The sequence below is a fragment of the Triplophysa rosa genome, linkage group LG16 (genome assembly GCF_024868665.1).
Source record: "Triplophysa rosa linkage group LG16, Trosa_1v2, whole genome shotgun sequence".
Classification (NCBI taxonomy): domain Eukaryota; kingdom Metazoa; phylum Chordata; class Actinopteri; order Cypriniformes; family Nemacheilidae; genus Triplophysa; species Triplophysa rosa.
In genome coordinates, this window is record NC_079905.1 from 9,380,732 (window position 1) to 9,404,468 (window position 23,737).

Genomic DNA, 23,737 nt, shown 5'->3' on the forward strand with positions numbered 1-23,737 from the left:
CTAGGCTCTTTGAACCTATCTTTGTTTATAAGAGCAAGTTACATTTTTTGTTAATAACATCGGAAGATCAAAATCTGCTTGCCTATAAGTGTAGCTAAAATACGTTGATAAAGCCTAACCGCTCTGTAAAAGACAACTGTGAGACTAAACAGTGCTTAAAAAAAAAAAAATCTATTAAAGTGTTTATTTGTATGTAATCAAGTAAGCTATGGTACAATTCTACATGCAGCGGGCAATAGGATTTCAGATCATTTACATCTATGCACATTCTGACAACAGATACTTCCAAACTGGAAGGATAAACAAACTGTAATAAACGTCAGCAATTAAAAGACAACAACCGAAGCCATAACTTGGCAATCTTAAAGGCATAGTTCACACAAAATAACAATTCTGTCCTCATTTATTCACACTCAAAGGCATAGTTCACACAAAATAACAATTCTGTCCTCATTTAATCACTCTCAAAGGGATAGTTCACACAAAATAACAATTCTGTCCTCATTTATTCACTCTCATGTTGCTCAAAAAGCTGTATATGATTGTATATATCTTCTGTTGTACACAAAAGAAGACATATCGATTAATGTTTTGTGTCGATATAATGGGGCCAATGTTCTTTGTTACAGGTTTGGAGTTACATGAGGGCAAGTAAATGAGAAAATAATTTTCATTTTTGGATGAACTATCCCTTTAAGCTTCCATCAGCGTGACAAATATTTACATATGTTTCGTACTAACATGTTCACGCAATCACCTATTTTTACATTATTATTTATGGACACTAACTACAAGTCAAAGAAGGCACATAAAACAGCCAGTAAAAAACACATTCCATTGGTAAGGAATTCAATGATCCATCAATTCTGTATCCTCAAAACCATGAAATGACTCCACATCGCTGTCTTTCTCAAAGATCTTTTTCAACGCAAGGATGCCAGCTGATGGGGAAGGCAAAGATTTAGGAGAAACAACACCGGGAGAAGCGTCATGTTGAGCGACAGTTGATATCTGTTGCTTAACAGCTTCATCTTCTTGCAGTTTACTGGCAAAAAGAGCCTCAGTAAGACTCCTCATAAGCTCTGAAGGTTCCTCAGATGTTGATTCTGGGTTTGTGCTCAAAACCTGATCGAAAGAACGAAAAAGCAGTTTTGGCTTCGCTCTCAGAACATTCAGTATCTCAACGAGCCAACCAGAGAGAATACGTGCCAAATCGGCAGGCTTCGCTTCAACCAGTTCCTGCGGTTCTGATGTCACATGCTGACTCCAGCAGGCTTGCAGAAACTCTCGTAACACAGGCCCCGCGCAAGCCTCCAAGGGCTGCAGACGACGTGATGTACTGCGAGGGATCACCGTTGGCAGAGTATTAGCACTGTTGAGCGCTGTCAAGAAATCATCAGCCATGTGTCCTTTGTAGGTATCCATTATCAACAATCCTTTACCTCCAGAACTGGGGTTTACATGTGGTCGCCATACCTTGTTCAACCAAATCTCCAGTCTTTCTTCATTTGTGAACCCCTCTGGTTTAGCCTCCAGGATGATGAAGTCAGGCAAGGATGGGGCATCCGGGCTAAATGGTTCACCTTTGAGAAAAAGCATGGTGGATAGCATGGTACCATCAGCCAAGGCCGTGAAGACAACATCTATCAGCGGAGCGGATGTACCCATCAACTTAAAAGCAGACATCATGGAGGACGAATCTGCGGAGGCTCCATCTAACTGCTCCATGTCTATAAAGACGGACAGCTCATCCATGGCACCAATCCCAGACAGCCTAAAACTCTGAGAGGCGATTTGCCGGTTCAAAATGCTGATAAAGGAACGTAAAAGCTCCTGAGACTTCTGCGGAAGCAGTTTCCTAGATGTGGCAAATGCCTGCAAGCCTAGATCATGTCTCAGTAAGAAATCAACCACCCAGTCATAAGAGATGATTGTCGCACCATCACTTCTCATGAACTCGGAGGCCTTGTTGAACAGGTTAGCTTCATCGATGGGCAGCTGTTGCTCACGTTGGTACAGCACCCATTCGACTAACCTGTCGGCCGCCTGTGGAATCGAGCTTTCTGCACTTCTCAAGGACTGGAGCTGATGTTTCCGCTTCAAAAGCAAGGACTGAATTTCTTCCGGCTGAGTGCCAAAGTGATTCGCAGCCTGTGGGACACCAGAGCAAAGAGCGTACAGCACAGTTTTCAGCTGGGGTGACTTTTCCACCATTTTTCCTAAATCCATGCGAGATGATCTTCCATTCAGAATGGATCTGGTTGCATCTTGCTTTGCCTCACAGTTTTGGTTTGGCACGCTTGGTTTTATATTGTCAACCTGAATGGGAAGGGATGGTGTATGGGCAGGTCCGGCAGGGAGAGTTATTATGTAGCTGGGCCGAGGGTGGGGTTTGGGGAAAGGATATGATATCTTGTCCACTTGCAAAGGCAAAAGGGACCTCATGTTGAGTCTCTGACCACCTTTGATTAAGTCCGTTGGGATGAAGACAAACCTAAAATGACAAATTCATAAGACAGATGACGAAAATGACTTATGACACTTGGCAGAATGTACAGGTAATACAATGGTGTTTGCATATCAAAAATAGTTCTTTGCAGTAATGTCTTTACAGTCTCTAATTTAAATGTCTACAATGATCTCAGGCATGACATTTTTTACTATACAGATTTTACTATATTTGCCCTTTTCTAACCAAATCATTCTTTGAGCAGAGAGAGCACATGCAATCAATTTGAAATTGACATACCTTTTAAAACCACGTGAAAATCCCTCTACAGAAGAAAAATATTACTAATCAGTCGACTGTAATAGCAAAGAACAAGATTGTCATATTGATTATCAAAAAAAATCCTACCACGCAGGGTGCAGCGGCTTGCTTGATGTGTAGGAAATTTAGTAAGATGCCTGGCCATTAAATCTCCAATCTGAGTTTTGTATTTGCAGTCGGTACAACTTAGACGTCCCCTCCTATAAAAGATTATGATTTATTCAAGTCGAAATGCCACAACAGCCAAAGGGGAAGAGAATTCGTGTCTTACTTTGGGCAGGATTTGTACAGTGTGATGTATTTTCTGGTGCTTTTGTGAGAAACATGTTCACTGCAAATAAAGACAAAATTAATCATTTTTCAAATATTAAGTTTCGTAAAATAAATGAAATATTTAGAATAACATTTTTCACCTGATCATGTGATTGGCATATGCTCTGGAACAGCAGGTGTGGTATCGACAGAGTGAACAGCGCACATAGGTGGGAAAATGGTTGGAAAAACCCGGAATCTCATAGCTACATTCAATGCAGAACTGTTTTTCTATATCATTGCTGGAAAATTAGATGATGGTCATTAGTCAGATTAATATGAATCCTATTTTTTTTTGAAAAATAAAAGATCAACAAAATATTTAAAAAAAAAAGTAATTTAAAAAACAAAAATAAACACTCACTATTGCTGCTCAAATTTGACCATCAGCTCCACCATGTTTTCCACTGGCTTTTTCTTTTCGGGAATGACTGTATTGGTGACATTTTGAGATGCAGGAGTGGTTGACGTGGTGTCTGAAGAGATCTTTGACTCGCTAGAGGTGGATGTGTTCATCTGAGATGCTCCTACATGACTGTTGCTAGGACTGTCAGGAACTTGATTCGTTGCATAAGCTCTAATGATTACCTGAGACGGACATAGTACAAGAGTCAACATGCAAGTCATCGAAAACTCAATAACCCCCCGGTAAATTGATGCAATTAGTTATAAAATGATCCTATTCTGAAGCAAGAACAACAAAACCTTGCATCTGTGTTAAACGATAAAATCTGTGAAAAAAGACTGTTACTGTAGAGATGTTAGAGTCTCTTACCCTTGTGCCAGGCCTGAGGCCCTGCAACTGTTTGGGCTTGACACACGTCCTGTGGAACCTGTGCTTGTGTTCTATCTTCTCCTTTGCGAACAGGAACTGAAGTCGGCATTTGTCACAATGCAACACACTTTTTTTCTGGACAAAACATACGTAATCAGGACTGAAACAAAACTTTCTCACAAGATGCAACTACCACTTTAAAAGGATAGTTAAATCTTGTCATCATTTTCTTACCCTCATGTCATTTCAAACCTGTATGACTTTCTTCTGCAGAACACAATAGAAGATTATTTTAAAGACACAAAACCACTGAGACATTTCTCAAACGATCTTCTTTGGTGTTCCACGGAAGTAAGCGTCATGTACAGATTTCAAATGACTGAATAAATGGTGAAATAATTCTTAGGCATATGATTTAATGGGATACTTTCATCTAAACATGATTTAATGATAATGTTCAAACTGAATTTGAACAGTACTTGGGTAGTTCTCACAAAACAATATCATTCGTTCTTGAAAACTTCATTTTTTTTATGCCACATAATATTTCTCAAGACCAGAAAAACACAGACATGGGGGTAAACCATACGAATATAGAATGAACAGATGATAGACAATGGGTTGGTTTTTAAAATATTACTCCAACCATTGTAAATATAAGCAAATGAGCAGCAACATGATGTGGCAATGCTGTTTATTTTAGCATTTAGCATTTTTTAGCATTTAGCAAGTCCCGCCATAGAAATACCCAATGCTGAGCATCTACATCACTCTTTACCTGATGTTTAAGGTAGTGCACTTGGTAGCTGGTGCAAGACTTGAACACTTTCAGGCAGTAGATACACATCAAAACGCAGGTGTCCTTATGTAGCTCAGCAAAGTGATTAATAACATCTGGGAAGAACGAGGAGCGGAAATCGCACACCTGAGGTGCAAAAACAAAGCAATCATTAGCACTTTCACTGGTTCACATGTTCTAGAGTAAATTATTCTGACAAAGGATTTCATTTCAGTAGCTAAAAAGCTTAAAGTGATAGTTCACCCAAAAATGAAAATTCAGTCATCATTCAGTCACCCTCTTGTCATTTCAAACCTTTATGATTATCTTTCTTCCGCAGAACACAAAAGAAGATATTTTGAACAAAGTTGGTAACGGGACAGCATTGGCCCCCAATCACTTCTAATGTAGCGAATGGGGGCCAGTTAACAACATTCTTCAAAATATCTTCTTTTGTGTTCTGCGGAAGAAAAAGTCATAAAGGTTTGAAATGACATGAGGGTGAGTAAATGATGACATTTTTTTGGGGGGGTGAACAATCACTGAGTAAATGATGACACACTTTAAGGTGGAACACACAAGCCAAGTTACCTGACAAATGTAGGGCATCTCGCCAGGCTTGTGCGCGTGTTTCATGTGATTCAGAAAGAGGGGCTCATTATCAAAGGACCACTCACAGATCCTACACACTTCTGTAGAAACGAAATGCAAAAAATAACTGGAGGCAATATAATTTCATCTCAATATAGCACAGCCTCTTGTAAACCTACTGCTTAATTTTTCATTTTAGACTTACTTGAAGACTCTACTTGGCTGTGGACGGACTCAACGTGACACTGCAGTTGAAATGGTGTTGAGAAGTTTCTGAAGCAATGGTGGCACATTGTATGACTGTCCATCTCTCCTGATAAGTGCTCCACTTCAATGTGGTGTCTCATGTGGTTCATCAGCCTTTAATATTAAAGGTCGAAAAATTACTTCTACAATCTACCAGTAGCGAACCCTCAGGGCCCTCTGATGATCTAAACTATCGTAAAAAATTATATTTTAAAACTTTAAAATATTATTTTTAATAAAAGTCGGCCGATTTCCCCTATTAGATATGTATACTTGACTTCCTGGATCGATGCAGACTCTATCCACGTGAGATTTCCAAGTCTCACAAGCAGTGGCGTAACTTTGTTTTGAAAAGTGGTAGGGTCAGAGATGACAAAAACAATACTTTTATAGTTATAACTCGTAATAACTCGTTGGGAATATTTATCATATATAGTGGGCGGTCTGTCCATTGGCTACTCCGCTTTTCGACTCCAGCTCTCACAGTATGTGGTTCCCAAACTGTAATTTGGGGAAGGTCACTTGGCTTTTGCGGTGCACTACACTTTAAAACAATTCATTCCTATGACTAAAAATGTCACTTGTTCATTGGTTTACACGTTTTTGAGCTTGGACACTGGATGCACAAGCAAGCGCTGCGAGTGCAGATGATGCACGCATTTTTATACTGGCCGCATTTCTGAAGACTCTCTGTATTCTGCAAATATAACTTACGAGTGTGAGCAACGGGAGATGGTGAGAAAGCAGCACATCCTGCGTTTTCCACGAGTTTTAGATGTTAATGCCCCCTAAACAATACACATCTTCAGCAAGCATTTCTTAATTTCTTCCAAAAAGTGGCGGGGACATGTCCCACCTGTAAATTACACCTATGCTAACAAGAGTAATTCAAGATCAAGGAGCAGTCACAGTTCTGTGATGTCATACGCTGTCTGCGCAGCCTCTGCATGATGCAAGAAATCGAACGCGTGCATACATAGGGGGGCTACAATGAGTCTACCGCTGACAGTACAATAGTAAATCAATGAGAGAGATTAATTTTGAGTGACAGTAAAACTGACCAATTATAAATCATCTTTCTAAACGGAGCGCACTTTGTTTTTTGCTAACTTTCCGCCATCTGGGGGGTTGTTCGCAAGCAGTCTCGTAAAGCGGAAAAAGCACCAGAAGGTGGTTCGCCAAGATTTTTTATAATCATAGTTTATTCGCTGGTGAATCTCTGTTTACTGTCTGCTAGTGTAGTCACCGGTTTTCTTTGCTGAGAGCGCTCCACTGAGGTGTCGCTTTTTAAAATGGTATTGTGTACGTTAGTCTGTGTTGGTTTTATGATCAGACTGGGTGGCAGTGTCTGTCATGTGGTCCATTACGCTGAAGAGCACATACACACGGCACGCCGATCATAATGCATATGTGTAATCATGATTTGTATTTGTATTGCGTGTTACTTTGCACGTGCGCAGAGGGCCAAGGCTCAAACGTCACGGTTCGCCACCGCAATCTACAATAAGTTCTCGGCTCGCATACATTTTTGAACACAGAGAAAACTGCTTAACCATCTATGGTGTAAATCCACATTTCATTTCAGAATTACTCACTTGAAAAGTCACTAACACAAAATAAACACAAATAAAGTTGTCTTCACAGTGTAAAATGCTACATAAAATCTCTTACTTGATGTTGCCCATCAGCCTCTTGTCACAGAGTTGACACTTCATTATGACAGTCTCTCGTCTGGTCTCTATATTGGTGGTTCGACCCGGGCGCTGCCCGTAGAAGAAGTCTTCGACTAACATGATCAGTCTGCCCTGGTTGTCCAAATCCCCAGAGCCTGGACTAGGCACTCCCGCTGGTAACTCAGAAGCGGTGACATGCTTGAGCGAAGATTCTGAAGATTTGGAGAAAGACACAGGAGTCTCCAACATGGAGGGTTGTGAGCCTGATTTCTCACTCGGGCACTTGCTTTTTTTAGTTTTGGATTTAAGTCGCCACACACTCCCAATAAGCTCCTGATTGCATTGCTAGAAAATAAAATAAGACAAATAATTGAATAAAGTGTGTAATTCAAAGACTTAAGTTAAGAAATGCCAGGAGAGAACAAACAAATCCAGACATACACAGAAGTATCCACGGAGGGCTTCACTCTTTTGGTATCTGTATTTACAGCGAACGCAGACAGCTGAAAGATTGGAGCCTTTTTTAAACACTGTAAAAAAAAAAATCTTAAACATCTTTTTTTTAAATCAAATTTACATATACAGTATACAACCATAAAACAGCAAGTGATAATCAGTGCGACAACAGAGAGATACAACTGAAACAGTGCATTTTGTGAATCTAACCATTTGTTGTTGTGACAGGACGGGCGGCGGGGTTTTGTGCCTGACGTTTCTCGGTCTGTGACTGTCGCTGACCTGGAGGTCTGGTTGTTGTTTTTGTTTGCATTGTGATGGCTTTGGTGGGCTGACTTGGGTGACTCAATACTAGACCAGCAGCTGCTGCAGCTCCAACATTAAGTTTTGTGAGCTTTATAACCTTTACTGTTGTGCCTAAGAAAACCAACAAATTTATTATTGCACTTTTAACATTAAAAGACACTTATTATTACTTAAGACACATAATAAAATGATATTCTGGTACCTGTAGCTGTGGTTGGTAGGATACTGGAAGGTGTCATGTTAAGAGAGGTCATCCCAGGAGCCACTGAAGTGACGCTCTGTAGGTTTGAAGTGTTGAGGGTGACCGGGATCTGCAGTCTGGACATGTTTCCAGGGGACACGGGCTGTGCTGCACTTCCTGTAGTGACCATCCGTGGAGAAAGTAACTGTGGTGCCTGAGCTAAAGAGATTGAAAAAATACTTTGATTATAAAAACTATTTCTACTAGCAGAGCATTACAAAAGATAGTGTGGTGACAGACAGGACTCTTCTGCACACCTTAAGTTATGTCAATACTTGCAGATTTATACATTTGTATAAATGTTGAGGTGATCAATGCGTTATGGAATATGGATGAGACACTGAAATAAAACCAGTCGTTTGAGTTATGACTTACCAGGAGTCAAAAAAGTAATGGGCTGTCCATTCAAGATGTAGCCAACTGATGTTCCCAGACCCGGTGGGCTTGACAGAGGCTGTCCTGGATTAGTCTAAGATGCATGAACATTACTTAATGTTCTAACATTCTTGTAATAATATTGCAATCCAACAAGTACTCTTTTAAGAAAGAAACGACATCTGAATTTCGAAGGTCTCTCAAAAAGACTATATTCCGGGTACCTCTTCAGAATGATATATTTAGTATCTAAAATGTAGAAATGCACCATTCAAGAAGAGTTAAAAAAGAGCAGTAAATGAGACAAGTAAAACCTGTGTGGTGATGTAGATGGTCTGACCAAGCGTACCACCTCCAGCAACATTTGGCTGGACGGCATTTGACAGTACAACAGCAGGAGCTAGAAACACAGGATAGAATACAAAAACACTATTGAATATGGATTTTCACTTGTTTTTCTGTTTCTTGGCCACATTTTTAGGCATGTTTGTGATTCCTACTAACCACCAAGTGTCAGTAACTAGAAAGGAAGGTGTAAAGCTCTAATTAAAGTCACCTTTAAATTGCATGAATGAATGTTATTCTTTTATGGCATGCTTGTTTGTCTCCTCACCATTAGCCAAAGGCACAGCTTGTTGTGTGATGTCAGCAGCAGCCGGTGGCTCTTTAGAGCAGGTGCCATCAGGTGGGGCAGATGAGAGTACAGTATTGCCACTTTTGTCTAGAGTAGGTAAATTAACAAATAATCAAACAACATAACCACACATAAGACATTAAACATGTATTATTTCTTTAAACAGTTAAGCAGAATACCCTATAGAGTCCAATTTACCTGTGGTACAAGGGTGATCTGTGTTTTCTGTAATATTCTGACATGGAGCCAGATCATCTTCATCACATTGCATGTAAAGGTCAGATTCAGCCATAATTCTGTTAAATCGTGAGCATTCTCCTGTAATTTAGTGGGTTTGAGTGGTTAACTTATTATTAATGTAATAATAACAATACCAAATAAAAAAAATCACAATTATAACAATTTATTAGACAATTTACAACTGACAATAATAAAAGTGTAATAAAAATATGAATGAATAATTCTATAACTGTTTGTAAATTAAATTATTTAAACATCAGTACTTAAAGTGTGTTAAATCATTTATTTTAGTTTAGAGTTTAAACTATTTTTTATATATTTATACTTTTTTTGGCATAAATACACAAATCTATTCTATTACGTGCGAGTCCCCCCCACAACACAGTCAAGCTCGCGATCTCCCACTTCCTTTCACAAAACAGCGCGCGTTGCTAACGCTAGCCCGCCCTGCTAACCGTATCTCAGCCAATGTGGAAGCCCGTGCAGCTGTGTGTATAGCTACCGGGGCTAGCGGTTACCTGGCTGCACAACTTTTAACAACTTGCATGTAAACACTATTGCATTGCTTCCGGTGAGAAGAAGTGAAACTCTTACCTCATGCACCGTTTTGCATATGCAAAAGACAGGAAACCATTTTATAAAATCCGCTATTTCTTCTCATTTATCGCAGGCTTTGCCATGATGGAAAACATCTCTGTTCTGAAGACGTTTTTCCCTCTTTGCTTGTAGTGGTAGGCGAACATTTAAAAACGTCACTTCCACGAATATTCCCTGCACACTGATTGGCTGCGATCTTTGTGAATAAGGCGGGCTAATCATTATAATTCGCGATTTATTAACTAAATGCGAATAAAATACTTGGTGTCAGCACACGCGAAAAGACAACGTGCAGTACATATTAATGCTGGAAATGTGCCTATAGGTTTTTGATTAATTCTATTCATAAAGAACACATAAAACGTCACATCAACATGTGAACCCAATCACCAGCTACATTAAAATGTGACATTTGCATTATTTTTGTACGTTTGAGGGCAGATATAGTCCTGTTCCGATTTACTATAACGCGTTTGTTCGATAAAGATGTTCGGCTGTCCTAAACCGAATGCACTGGCGCCTAAGCATTAGCTCAGACGTAGCACTAGGCTACAAAATGCATGCAGCAATGCGCCACGACAGAAACAATGAAAGTCGCTATTCAATATTTTTAAGTCGAAATATTACCTCTTTATTCTGTGTTACGCCACATTTAATAGTCTCACTATAATCGTTTCTCTGCCACAATAATTTTCACTCCCCTTTTCAAGATGGCGATTAGGCTTTCAAATCGAGGCTGCATGATTCCCATTCACAATATGAAACGTTCCTACACCACACATATGGAAACAATTTATATTTGTCGTAGCGTGCTTGTTTAGTGTACCACATTATTTTCCACACTAACGAAATGTATATAATTACAAGTACTTAATAGACATGCACTGTTTGGTTACAACCAGTAACGCAACACTTATTTTGTCCAATCCAAAAGTAATAATAAATACGTCGATTCTTAAAATGAACAGCGTCGTTAAGAAAGCGTAACCCATTTTATTTACATTAACGTTTCATGCTTGACAATGATCACAGTTGTATTATTGATTTCTGATTTATTGCTCTGATAAGCGAATCGACTACTTTTAAGTGGAACGCCAAAACCTTTCGTGTTTTATGTGCGAATGGCTCATTGATCATGCTCGGAAAATGTATTTGAAACGTTGTATTGGGGAAAGAACGTTAATCCTCGATCAGGATTCCTACTGTGTTGTCAAGACCATCCATAAACACGTTTTCTTTTTATATGGGGTCTCTGCAGAACGCATCTTTGCTTAGCATGTAAAAAAAGATCATAAGCAATGTAATGTGTAGTGTAATATGTATGCTTATGTTTATAAAGGTTTGATTACAGAGCATGACGTTCAAACAAAACCAAACAATTTTTGTCTTATTTGACTCTGTAGACCATAGAAGGATGGGTTTTCTTGACCTACCAACATACACAAAAAGCTTTTACAGCTTAAAAGGGGGGGGGGGGGGGGTTGGGTTGTTAAATACTCCAGACTGTACACATTTATCCATTGTGTTAGAATTGGAACTGTGTCGTTTAAAACATTTAAAATCTAAATTACCTTTTGCATTTTGTTGCCTAACAAAAGACACTGATATTAGTATTTTAAATTAAGAAATTGTGTTGATTGCTGCTTTTGTTATACACATTTTGCCTAGGCATAAGCCATGGATAACATGATCTTGTCTTAATCTTCTTATAAAACCTTAACCCAGACGTAAATGCAGGGCGCTCAGACGTGTTAGCAGTCAGTGAGGTTGATAGTGGCTGTACAGTTGAACAATAAACAACAGTAAAGAGAAGCTTTATACTTTAGGCCGGAAAATACAATGAAAGTAGAACTTTAAGATGATCACAACGAATGACATGTATCTATCTATCTCTGCCATTCAACTTTGGGAGGAACTGAACTCAAATTGTCTAGTCAAATATGGCACAGCAACTGCCGTCACAGCTATTAGTAAGTTATGTAATATAATTTCCTTTCTTGCTCACTTTTGGCGATTATATTGTAAAATACAATAAAGAATTTAGTGTTCAGTTGGTTTTTATTCATTTTTTATTTATTTTATTTAGATGTTGTGGCTCAAAAGATAGAAGGGAAGTGGCTATATAAAATCATGTATTGTTATCAAACTGTAACCCCCACTTCATATCTGTATCTTGTACTGTAGACAGTTGATACAAGCATGTCGGTAACCTGCTGGCAGGATGTTTACACAGTGTAACACAATGTAACAAATACGTAACTGTACACATTTAAGAATTTCCAGAAATGTTTTGGACCTCATGGATTTAATATCAAATCTAATACAGGCAACCAGCCAGCTCTCCAACACAGCTTCTAAATCTAAGCTGAATTTAAAACACTTGGACACTTGGTTTGCAGTAAAGGCTGCATACATCACTCTTAACTATTGTTTTAAGAAAACTATACATTGGTCCTGAATTCAAAAATAAAGCTTATAAGTTTTCTTTAAAAAAAAAAGGTTTGGTTCTGCTACGAAAGTGGATTGCAGGTGGAGTATGTCGATGTCGTGTGCGACTGGATGGGAAGACGGTTGTCATTACTGGTGCCAACACCGGCATAGGAAAAGAGACAGCACATGACTTGGCCATGAGAGGTAAGCAGCATGCTGTCCTAATTGTTCATCATTTTATCCTCTTAAAGGTCCAGTGTATGTAATGAAATTTAGCAGCATCTAGTGGTGAAGTTGCGAATTGCAACCAACGGCTCACTTCACCCCTCCCTTTCATAGCACTATGGTGGCTGACACATGGCTAAGATCACGTTTTCGGTCCTTTGTCATAGGAGATAACGTATTTATGAAATGCGCTCTGTAGAGCAGTTTGTCCGTTTAGGGCTACTGTAGAAACAGCATGGTGAATTTCATGTAAGGGGACCCGTGGTGTATGTAGATAGAAATAACTCATTCTAATGTAATAAAAACATAACACTTCATTATGTAAGGTCTTTATACTCCCCTGAATACATTGTTATGTATATTATATTGCATTTCTGTCAATAGATCCTCCAAAAAAGTACACACTGGACCCAATACCTTTATTTCATAGGATTTAAGGTCCACGCTGCATCACAGCAAAACATAGGCACATTTTCTAATACGTAGTGTCGATTTACACTGAGTACAAATAGCCCGCCTTGTTGGCAGAGACTATATACACTAGCTCCGTCTACCAATATGTGATTGGAATAGAGAAAGTGTAAGATTGACACCATCTCAAACAGTGACAGGAGTGGTATAGAGTGTAAAGTCTGTATAGCACGGCACGGGAGACCAGGGTTCTAATCCTGCTGAAAACCTTCTACAACCTTTTTTATTACTTTACAGATCATAAGTGCATTTGCTTTCAATAAAATTGATTTAAGACTTAAAATTCATTTTTATTCATAAACTTTAGGTTTAGGGTAAGGTTAGGGGTAGGTGTAGGGCTTTAATATCTCAATAAGTTGCCATCATTTTAAGAATTTTTAAAATATAATGATTTACTGTCTGTTATTATTGCATAATGTTTAATGCACAATAATACTGAGGTGCAAATAGTAAAGTTATCTGCCACTATTTATAAGTAAAAAGCATCTAACTACTTAATCCAAAGAAAATAGGCCCTACAGCTATTTTTGGTTAGTGTAAATAGCATATAGCTAAGAAATGCTGCTATTTTCACTTAGTGTAAACAGAACTTACTACTATTTAAACTTAGTGTAAATAGCATCTGTCGCTATTTACACTTAGTGCAAATAGCTGCTGCCTTTCTATTATCTTTTTTTTAGGGGCTCGAATTGTGATGGCTTGTCGAGATCTTTCAAGAGCAGAAAAGGCGGCAGCAGAGATCCGCAGATCTACAGGAAACGGCCACATAGTCGTTCGGCACTTAGACCTGGCATCTCTGTTCTCTGTACGGCAGTTTGCTCATGAGTATGTTGCCACTGAAAACCGACTGGATATACTTATTAACAATGCTGGTGAGACCTTGTTCGACAAATCATCTTGTGCATTTTATAAAAATTGCTTTAAACACTATGTGAAACCTATTGTTGTACTCTTAGGCGTGATGATGTGCCCTAAAGGCCTTACAGAGGACGGCTATGAAACCCAGTTTGCTGTCAATCATTTGGGCCATTTTCTTGTGACTGTTATGCTTCTGGATGTGCTAAGGAAATCTACTCCTAGTCGAGTTATTAATGTGTCCAGTATTGCTCACAAAGGAGGTGAGGATGTCATGTTCTCTTGCAGCCACCATATTTTTGAACGTGGAAGTAAACGATGTGACATACTTCCTTTTTGTGCTGAGACTTCCGTTTTATTTGCCGGCCGGTGGAAAGCAATGTCATGGGAGCACGCTCAAAACACGATTAAAAACAGTTATGGTAAATATTTTCCACACCTGCAATGTATAACAGGGGGGGGATGAAATCAAAAAGTGGCTAGAACGTATATTCAGTTACATGGGGTCTTCTTATGAGCAAGTATAAAAACACAGAGGTGTACCAGTCAGTGGCATATGGGACACCCCCGCAGCCTCATCCCTTTTGCTGGGCAATGTCACAGATTCACCTGTTTACGGGAAGCCTTTGCTTTTTAGGGGTCAAACATTCATTAGGTGTGTTTATGGCAGCCCATAGAACCAACCGTATGGTAAAAAGTTATAGAATTTGGCACACAGATAGAAGACAGTATCATCCTTAACCACAGCAAATTTGGAGTCTCTAACTCAAATTCTATAGCGCCAACACCAGTTCAATGTTTCACACACATTTTTCTCATAACTTTTGAACCATAAGTCCTAGGATATGTCCACTTCACTTTTAGACGGGCCCTCGCAAACTTCCCTAAACACTTACCCTCGCGGGAATCCCCACCGCCATTTTTAAGTGCGTTCCACTTTGTGAAGTGGACGAGGTAAGTTTATATGGACAGACCCTCGTTCCCTCGATTTTGACCGAGGGAGCGAGTCTACTTCATCTGTACTGTACACTTCAAGCAGCTCTATATCCCACAATTCAACTTGATTGTGACGTCACAGCAGATCGCTCAACTGTATATATACACTTTTTTTAATACACGCAAAATTGTGTATATTATGTTAATTATGTTGAGATTTAATTGCATAATATTTCATAGTTAGCTTAGCCTACAGTCAAAGTTTATAGTATTGATGTTTTGACTGTGTAATTAATTTTTTCTCCAATAGCTTATACAGCCATCTATATTTTTTATTTTCTACAACAACTGATATGTATATAAAATGGTGCATAAAACAAATTAATAAGTGAATAGGGATTTATTTAATAATTCAGCTTCAAAGTGAATACCAAGTGATCAAGGGCGTTCTATTTACACCTTATTCACAAGCTCCGCCAGTAGTGGGCACTCATGCAACGTAAGCAATAACGCACATCCGAGTCAACGATAGTGGTGGGCGATACTGTAAAATCTGGTATCGATCCGATACCAAGTAAATGCAGGGCCAGTATTGGCGATATCTATACCGATACCAATACTTTTTACTTTTAAAAAGCTTTCACTTGAACTTACATTTACTTTCCTGTAAATGAAATGTCATGATTTATCAGATGAATGCATCATTAATATGCTAAATCTGAATACATTTTCATGACCACTAAAATATTTTGTGATTTATGCTCTTAATGTGCCTGTAGGCTAATTAATCATATAGATGTTAAAACACGGGACATAATTTAAACCAAATGAATCTATTTATTTAGTTATTTATTCCTGTAATCGAATTTGCAAACATGAACTTTTCACCAAATTATTACTGGAAAATAGTAACAATAACAGATTAACAGAACTGAAAAACGATATATTACAAAACAATTTCTCGTTATCCCAGTACTACTTCTATAGCTTTAAAAAAACCCAAAGTGGACAAAATTATTACAGAAGAACAAAGATTTTAAAACTGCTTTTCCATTTTTGTTCAGTGTTATGTTTAGAAAATAATAGAACAAATTAACATTGTTCCCTTTCATTACACTTTTTTAAGTGAATTTATAAACAAAGTGCACACAATTGAGAAACAAAGTAAATAAAGTGCTTAAATAATAAAGTACATTCAATCTTTGGATTTTTACCCCCAAAGGCCCACTGCCATACAACGCAGTTCGCAGTGTTTTTATTCACCGATGTGATAAAACTCCACACGATGCTCCTCACCTTTTCGCTGGCTGCAGCAGCGTCTGCGTGCTTGCGCTTGGCATTGCTGAGTCACGTGATAGCGGACTACAAAACACGGCAGGGAGGAGCAACGTGTGCAAAACTAGGTGTATGGGAAATAGTTTTTCTTCATTATACAATTATTTGCTACATTAGTAAATAAATAAAATCAGTAGTACAACTAAAAACACATTAGTATCGATATTTTAATGTTAGGATCGTTCCTTTTCGATACAACCTCAGTATCGGAAGTATCGATACTTCAAGGATCGATCCGCCCACTCCTAGTCAACGAGACTGGGGGAGGTTTGCAAGGGAAGGGCATACAAATTTGGACTGGAGCACACCCCTAGAAACAAAATTCTTCTTACCTATGAACCATTGGCTGATGCCAATTCGATTGTACCCCATGAGGTCATATTACGTACAGGCATTTAAAATTACTCGTCCTAGACCGTTTGTCCGATTTGCACCAAATTTGGTAACTACCATCAAGACAGTGCTGGCAAAAATGTATTTTTGTTTGGGTAATCCGTTCTCGAATGGCGTGCCGATGAATTTGACGAAGAGTGCGGCAAAATGGATTTAATGCTGTATCTTTGACAAATTTTCATGTATCGATGCGAAACTTGGTATATGTCATCAAGATCTGGGCCTGACGGTGACACACCAAGTTTTAGCACAGCGCCACCTACTGGTCATAAGTAATATATAGATATATATTAATAAAGTAATAATAAATTTCATCTAAAATCATGAGGGTGATCTCGTTTGATTCCTTGAGTCATGCCAAGTCAAGGCATATCAAATGTTACTCGGTCGGCCATTGGGGGTGCCACAAATTTCAAATTTTGTCATAAAATGCGGTATTTTACAAACACAATAGCGTATGGCTACAAAACCACTAGGGCAGGCGCCCCTAGTGGTCAAGAGATATAACAAAATGTATGAAACTGCTTATAGCATATGAAAAATTCAACATAATGTCATTTTATTCATATTGCTAGACTTGTTGGCTAGAGACGATAAATTTGATAACAAATTTGTCATATTCCATCATACTTACTTTTTTGAACTCCTCATTCAAAATTTGGTACATAGCATCTTGAGACCCTCCTGACAAAAAGTTGTTAAAAGCTTTTTGATTGATCAAATGGTTCTCAGCTTCAAGGAAATCAAGGCGAGCACCCCAAAAGGTCATATGGCTGTACCTTTGCAACGCTTTTGTGTATTGACACAAAACTTGGTATGTCTCTTCAATGGCACATCTTGTCTGCCTCAATTAATATTTGGTCAGAGCGTCACCTAGTGGTCAAAAGTTATAAGCAATTTTATGTGTTCTTAATGCCTTTCCCTGTTTTTAAACTTGTTTTCAATATCTGATCATCTGACATGTACAAAATGTTTCCCTATGGGCCATTTTTGGGCTTGACCCTGTAATTGCTGCTTGCAGCTATATATTAAAACTGAACTCACTTGTTTATTTGCAGGGAGGCTGATCCTCCATTAATATCAATGTCAAATACTTTACAATGGGTCCATATACTGTTTAGGCTTAAAGGTATACACCTAAAAATAATAATAAAAATAAATTAATAATGGTATAATCAAAGGTGCCCTAGAACTTTTTGCTTTCCTAAATTCTTCAAAATATCTAATTTTGTGTTTAACAGAACCAAAAAAAGATACAATTCCTACTACGGTAGTCAATAGCCGGGTTTCCATTACAGATTTGCGCAAAAATTAAGCAATATTTTGTAAATGTAGATAAAAACATGACAGCATTGCCATTAAACAATGTGAATTCCTTATATCCTATCTTTCCAAACATGCCTGGAAAAACACCTCATGCAAGCGAAAACTTTTTTTGCAAAATTGATGTGTTTCCATTGGGCGTATTTTCTATGCGGGTAATGTAAATGCAGCTAATGATGTCCAAGAAATGTCAGTTGCTAACATTTTTCCAAATATCTTTCTTTGTGTTCATCAGAAAAAGGGTTTGAGGGTAAGAAAATGATAACTGAAGTTTCATCTTTGGGTGGAGTATCCTTTTAACACGTTGACTGAGAATATTTAAGCAAAAATATTTAAGTGGAGCCCAAAAATGCAGAATAAACAGAACATACTGCTAAATTTCCCGAAATAACATCACTTGTTTCCATCACCCGTTGTTCACAGCCCCGCAGGTGACGCTAACTTAGGTGGGACTCACACCGGACGATAAGCACTGCGATAAAATCACGTTGGTAAATCCGTTATTGTTTTCCTGTTATTAATGTGGTAGACAATTGTCAACAAATTAAGCTTTTTCTGTATTAAAGTCCCTGTGAACCGGAAGTTGCGATCATTTTTACTTCCGTGTTTTGACACATTTCCGAGTGAAATGGAATTTTGAATGCGAAAAATAGTGGGCGTGGCTTTCTGCGATTTGATGGATGTATAAAAACAGCCATTGCATTTTGAAATGGAACTGGACAGTTGAAGGGGAGGAGTTAACGGATGCTCTGCCCAAGCTATCTAACATACGCCATTTAAAGCCCCACTGTAATGCCTTGGAACGCACAGCATTATTTGATGCGTTTATGTAATTTCAACTGAAAAATGCAGAGAGCACGTGACATATCGAGTGACCCCACCCCCTTTTAAAATAACCAATAGCGTTTTGTTAAACTGTTTGGCAAACAGTCAGCTTGGCAAAGCTGCATAGCCAGAGTGGTGTAAAAGTGTACTGAAAAGAATAGGAAGATCAGTGTTACCAGTGATGTGTCATTTGACGCTTGTTATTTATGTTGGTGAGTGACAATGGCGTTTATCTTCTCCTTTACTCATCAAGGCTGCGATGTCCGATCTTCATATAGCCTCTTCCATATAGCCTTAAAGGAGCATATCAGTTTATTGATGTCCTTAAGGCTAACTTATTTTTAATAAAAGGAAAAAAACGTTCACTTTGATTTCACTGGGGCTTTAAGATGGATAGTCATTACAGGACGAAAGTGCATATTCAGATTTTAACTTAAGTTTATGAGGGCACACGATTTTTAAAAAGTGAATGACCCACATTGATAAACTATTTACAATAAACGCTGCAATGTTTCATGAAAATACAGGCATTGTAATTTTTTATTTCACTGGGACTTTAATGCGCTGTTTTTTCATTATTCCCAAACATATACATTTATCTTGTAGTCTTTAGAGTGAAGTTATTTTGTATATTACATTTAAATTTTATAACCTATATAATGTTAATAATTAAATGCAATAATACAGCAGCTGCTCGACATGACGTCACTGCCGGTGGGAGGGGTCCCCATTTCGTGGTATGTGCGGTATGCGTCGCACGCGTTCGACAATCGACACTGGTACCAGTAACGACTTAACCATGCATTTCATCGAGCTGTTGTACCTGTTTGAGCAACTGTCCTGACGGGACGTCGCCTCCGAGTCTTTACTGGAGCATCATAGCCTAACCACTTCTCAGGGAATGGATGATCTTCTGTGGGTCTTCTGTCAACAAAGTGAAATGAGCAAACATACGGCCGTTTTGGTGGATGCTTTAAATTTAAAGTTTTTAACCAAAGCCGGAGAGATTCTTCTTCCTTTGGAGGTGGATGCAGATCGTAGCGTGCGCCACATCCACATTCAGCTCTGGTGCGTGGATTATGGTCAAAACAAATGTTTTGTAGAAATTTTTGGCGTTTGTACCAGCTATTGTGGCAACCTCTAACTGCGCACATTAAGCTTGTACCTTTGGGTTCCATAATAAATATCAACGTCAAAACCGCACACTCGTTTCACTCGCAATACGACTGTTATTAGCTGTAGCCGCTCACCGGAAGTCTTAACACAAACAGCTCAAAGATGGCGGCGCTCACATTTACGACAAAATAAGGTGAAAACTTAACATCTTTTTGCGGAGCCCGTCTGGTCACCCCTCGGAGAAAAAAAACAAGATCCGCATATCCGTGGCCACAGTTTTGTAATTCGTTACCTCATTTTAAAAATCCGTACTCGCAGATTCTAAAACTTTTCCCACGGTTTTGTAAACCGTCCCCTCAGTTTTTGAAATCTGTACCCACAAATTCATATCTGTCCCCACGCTTTCGCAATCCGTTCGCACAGTTTTGCAAACTGTAGCCTACTCGCGTAATTGAAGCTTCTGTCTGTCAACAGAACAAGCTCCTACAGGAACATTAACGAATATTGTATACTGTTTTATTTTAGATTATATTATAAATTGTCTTAATGTGTTTACTTTACACACGCATGCGTGGCGCGGATAAAGCCGCGTTTCACTGGCATAAAGTTGGTTTGACATTAAACGTTCGATATTCGTGAATTTAGGGACCGTCTCTAAAGTTACATACACATTGTAATACATGTTTCCAACTTCAATGGCATTTAAAGGGAATGACTTGTACCCACAAGACTAACTGTACAGTGTTCATGTGTGTGTCAGATATAATGCACACCTTTTAGATTATTTATATTTATTATAATAAACCGTTAAATCAAATGCAAATATTCCTATGTGTTTCACTGCTGTATGGGCTCATACATAAATTAGGCATGATGACAAAATTTCCAAACACCCCTAAACTCAAAATAGATCACATGACTAGACAGAGCTGAAAATTCCCTTTACGACGACACCTGAATTGTGAAAATCAGTTGAGGATTGCGAAAGTTATGATATTTAAAATAACGGGGAATATATGAAAATAGTATACATTAACTACAATAGAAGTCATGTGACCGAAAATGCTTATTCACACATTTTTGCTTGTAACTTCCTCATTTTATCAGATATTTGCATGAAATTTGAATAGAAGGTAGAATTTTGTTAGTTCTTTCAAATGAAATCATGAAAATTTACTGTTTTAGCTGGAATGGGCTAAATAGAACGAGTTAAATACAGACGATGTTTTTTTTTTTAGAACGACGCCTGCAGTACATTCGCTAATCTACCCGCCACAAATGTGACTACATAATTTCCGCGATTTAGTAAAATACCTTCTCCTCTATGGATTTCGATGGAATTTCGTCAGTACCAAGATAAAAGCTATGCATTTATGTCCACCTACCTTTCAGTAGTGTCCAAAGCTTAGATGAAGCTCGCGGACCGGTTGAAAGCCACGCAAATCTTCCGAAAGTCGCGGTAACCTGAAATCACCTTAGGGCTGAAATCCCGAAGTGTCCAACGCTGCAGGGGTTTGCACTCGATGTAGTTACCGTCGTATTCAGGAAAAACATACTCCCACCAGGCGGCCAGGAGTAGATATTGAATGACACACACATTTTAGTACTACGCAGTTTGGAACACATTGTTGAGACAGAATGTTCGCCGCGAGTGGTTGCTATGTCATCATACCTACATAAATATACAAATTTTAAAGCTCAAAAGCATTTAAAGGGAATGACTTCCCTGACTAACTGTAAAGTATTCATGTGTGTGTCAGATAGAATGCACACCTTTTAGATTATTGATATGTATTAAAATAAACCGTCAAATCACATGCAAACATTCCTATGTGTATAATGGTCTCATACACAAATATACCATTACTTAAAGCTCAATATACGTATAGGAATATGTGCATATGATTTGATGGTTTATTTTAATACTCTATAATCTAAAAGTTGTGCATAATAGCTGACACACACATGAACACTGTACAGTTAGTTTTGTGGCTATAAATCATTCCCTGTAAATGCTTTTGAAGTTGGAAAAAGGTATTTTAATGTGTATGTAACTTTAGAAATGGTCCCTAAATTCACGAATATCGAAAGTTTAATGTCAAACCAACTTTATGCCAGTGAAATGCGGCAATGAACGCATGCTTTATATGCGCCATGCGCTCGTGTGTAAACACATTAAGACAATTTATAATATAATCTAAAATAAAACAGTATACAATATTTGTTAATGTTCCTGTAGGAGCTTGTTCTGTTGACAGACAGAGGCTTCAATTCCGCGAGTAGACTACAGTTTGTAAAACTGCGAACGGATTGCGAAAGCGTGCGCACAGATTATGAATTTGTGGGTACAGATTTCAAAAACTGAGGGGACAGTTTACAAAACCGAGAGCACGGATTGGAAACTCGTGGGTACAGTTTATTAATCCGAGAGCACGGTTTTGTAAACCGTGGGAACAATTTTAGAATCCGTGAGTACGGATTTTTAAACTGAGGGAACGAATTACAAAACTGTGGCCACGGATTTGCGGATCTTGTTTTTTTTTCTCCGACGGGTGACCAGACAGGCTCCGTATCTTTTGGTTTCGATACCCTTAAAAAAATTCTGTAATATATATGCTTCACAAAATATGTAAGTTTATGGATAAAGAATATATCTTGATCCGTCCATTACATATTTTCCTGGTTTTGTGTAAATATGTTTAGATTTACTATTTCAACTCATGACTTTCTAACAGGGAAGATCCACTTTGATGACCTTAACTTCAACAAAGCACCATATGATTCCTTGATTAGTTACCGGCAGAGCAAACTTGCAAACCTGCTGTTTACTCAAGAGTTAGGGCGAAGGCTTAAAGGTTTGTGCCTCAATCACCAGAAAATGAATATTGTTTTATTCCCTTGTGTGTTGTTTAATCATCCACACTTTTCAACCAGTGTCTGGTGTGACCGTGTATGCCCTTCATCCTGGAGTAATCCGCACTGAACTGGGGCGTTATGTGCAGACGCGACACCCTCTCATCGGTGCCCTGTTATCTATTCCTGCCATTCTACTGATGAAAACCCCAAAGCAAGGTGCTCAGACCACCATCTACTGTGCTGTTGCTGAGTGGTTGGAGCCTCACAGTGGCTGCTACTTCAGGTGCTGACCACAATGTACATCATTTAACAAGAATTAACCACCTACTTTTTACAACAAAGTGACACCTATGCATCGAATGCTTATGAAACCTCAACACCTGTTTTATATCTGTAATCTTACTTTGGTTTTTTAGAGAAAATACTTGGCAAGATATTTGCATCATAGATTCTCAAAATATTTTTAACTTGCTGTTTATGATGCATTTATAGAATGGAGAATTATGAGATCATTTTGTTTACAGTGATTGTAAGCTGAAAGAACCAGCTCCTGAGGGAAAAGATGATCTCGCTGCACTGAGATTGTGGGAAGTGAGTGCAAAGCTTGTGGGCTACAGTGAAGACTGACACCTTCAACATCTCATCACGTTTTTATTTTAATAGCCTACCATATGCCTAAAGATCAATGCTACGCATTCACTCTTTGCCACGTTATAATTTTTTTAATAAACCTTTCTTAATAAAACGATTAAAGGTTAGATGATAGCCAAACTGAAGATTTCAGGATTTGTTTTTGTGTGTGTGTGGGATGAAATAAAGTGTGACAATGCAAATCATTTCTATCTGCCATTTATCAATATTTAAAAAAATAGTTCCCATTTTGTGACCAAATACTTTGAATTCACCCATCTGAAATTGTTGATAATAAACATGATGCTTTAAACATAAACTCGCCTGATGCATTAGGTGTAGCCATGT

General features: G+C 38.4%; 2 protein-coding genes across 8 annotated transcripts; one reads left to right on the forward strand and one right to left on the reverse strand.

The window, feature by feature from the left end:
- Positions 1 to 125: 125 nt before the first annotated feature.
- On the reverse strand, positions 126 to 20,091 carry pogza (pogo transposable element derived with ZNF domain a). 5 transcript variants are annotated; one of them, XM_057354443.1, is made up of 19 exons: positions 19,611 to 20,091; positions 9,356 to 9,475; positions 9,137 to 9,244; positions 8,838 to 8,923; positions 8,524 to 8,617; positions 8,110 to 8,307; positions 7,812 to 8,018; positions 7,587 to 7,675; positions 7,144 to 7,490; positions 5,432 to 5,586; positions 5,227 to 5,327; positions 4,636 to 4,782; positions 3,858 to 3,992; positions 3,447 to 3,670; positions 3,184 to 3,324; positions 3,042 to 3,101; positions 2,858 to 2,970; positions 2,750 to 2,774; positions 126 to 2,494 (listed from the first exon to the last, which is right to left on the reverse strand). In XM_057354443.1, the coding sequence occupies exons 1-19, from the start codon at positions 19,963 to 19,965 to the stop codon at positions 850 to 852; spliced, it is 4,350 nt and encodes a 1,449-aa protein (XP_057210426.1). In that variant the 5' UTR covers positions 19,966 to 20,091; the 3' UTR covers positions 126 to 849. The 5 variants fall into 5 exon arrangements, with proteins under 5 accessions (XP_057210426.1, XP_057210429.1, XP_057210430.1 ...); XM_057354446.1 differs by lacking the exon at positions 19,611 to 20,091 and adding an exon at positions 10,622 to 10,786; XM_057354447.1 differs by lacking the exon at positions 19,611 to 20,091 and adding an exon at positions 9,759 to 9,964.
- Positions 11,532 to 23,700, forward strand: zgc:153441 (retinol-DH_like_SDR_c domain-containing protein). 3 transcript variants are annotated; one of them, XM_057354449.1, is made up of 7 exons: positions 11,532 to 11,964; positions 12,494 to 12,628; positions 13,801 to 13,992; positions 14,077 to 14,238; positions 22,639 to 22,758; positions 22,838 to 23,042; positions 23,284 to 23,700. In XM_057354449.1, exons 1-7 carry the CDS (start codon positions 11,853 to 11,855, stop codon positions 23,384 to 23,386), a joined length of 1,029 nt encoding a protein of 342 aa, XP_057210432.1. In that variant the 5' UTR covers positions 11,532 to 11,852; the 3' UTR covers positions 23,387 to 23,700. The 3 variants fall into 3 exon arrangements, with proteins under 3 accessions (XP_057210432.1, XP_057210434.1, XP_057210433.1); XM_057354450.1 differs by having other exon boundaries at positions 11,818 to 11,964; positions 12,514 to 12,628; XM_057354451.1 differs by lacking the exon at positions 22,639 to 22,758.
- The last annotated feature ends 37 nt before the right edge of the window (positions 23,701 to 23,737 follow it).

Coding starts and splice junctions, on each gene's coding strand:
- zgc:153441 (XM_057354449.1), top strand. CDS start 11,853: ATGATCACAACGAATGACATGTATCTATCTATCTCTGCCATTCAACTT. Junction 13,993..14,076: donor TATACTTATTAACAATGCTG/GTGAGACCTTGT, acceptor TTGTACTCTTAG/GCGTGATGATGTGCCCTAAA. Junction 23,043..23,283: donor CACAGTGGCTGCTACTTCAG/GTGCTGACCACA, acceptor TTTTGTTTACAG/TGATTGTAAGCTGAAAGAAC.
- pogza (XM_057354443.1), bottom strand. CDS start 19,965: ATGGAACCCAAAGGTACAAGCTTAATGTGCGCAGTTAGAGGTTGCCAC. Junction 9,245..9,355: donor AGATCACCCTTGTACCACAG/GTAAATTGGACT, acceptor TACCTACTCTAG/ACAAAAGTGGCAATACTGTA. Junction 7,676..7,811: donor TCCTGTCACAACAACAAATG/GTTAGATTCACA, acceptor TTTTTTTTACAG/TGTTTAAAAAAGGCTCCAAT.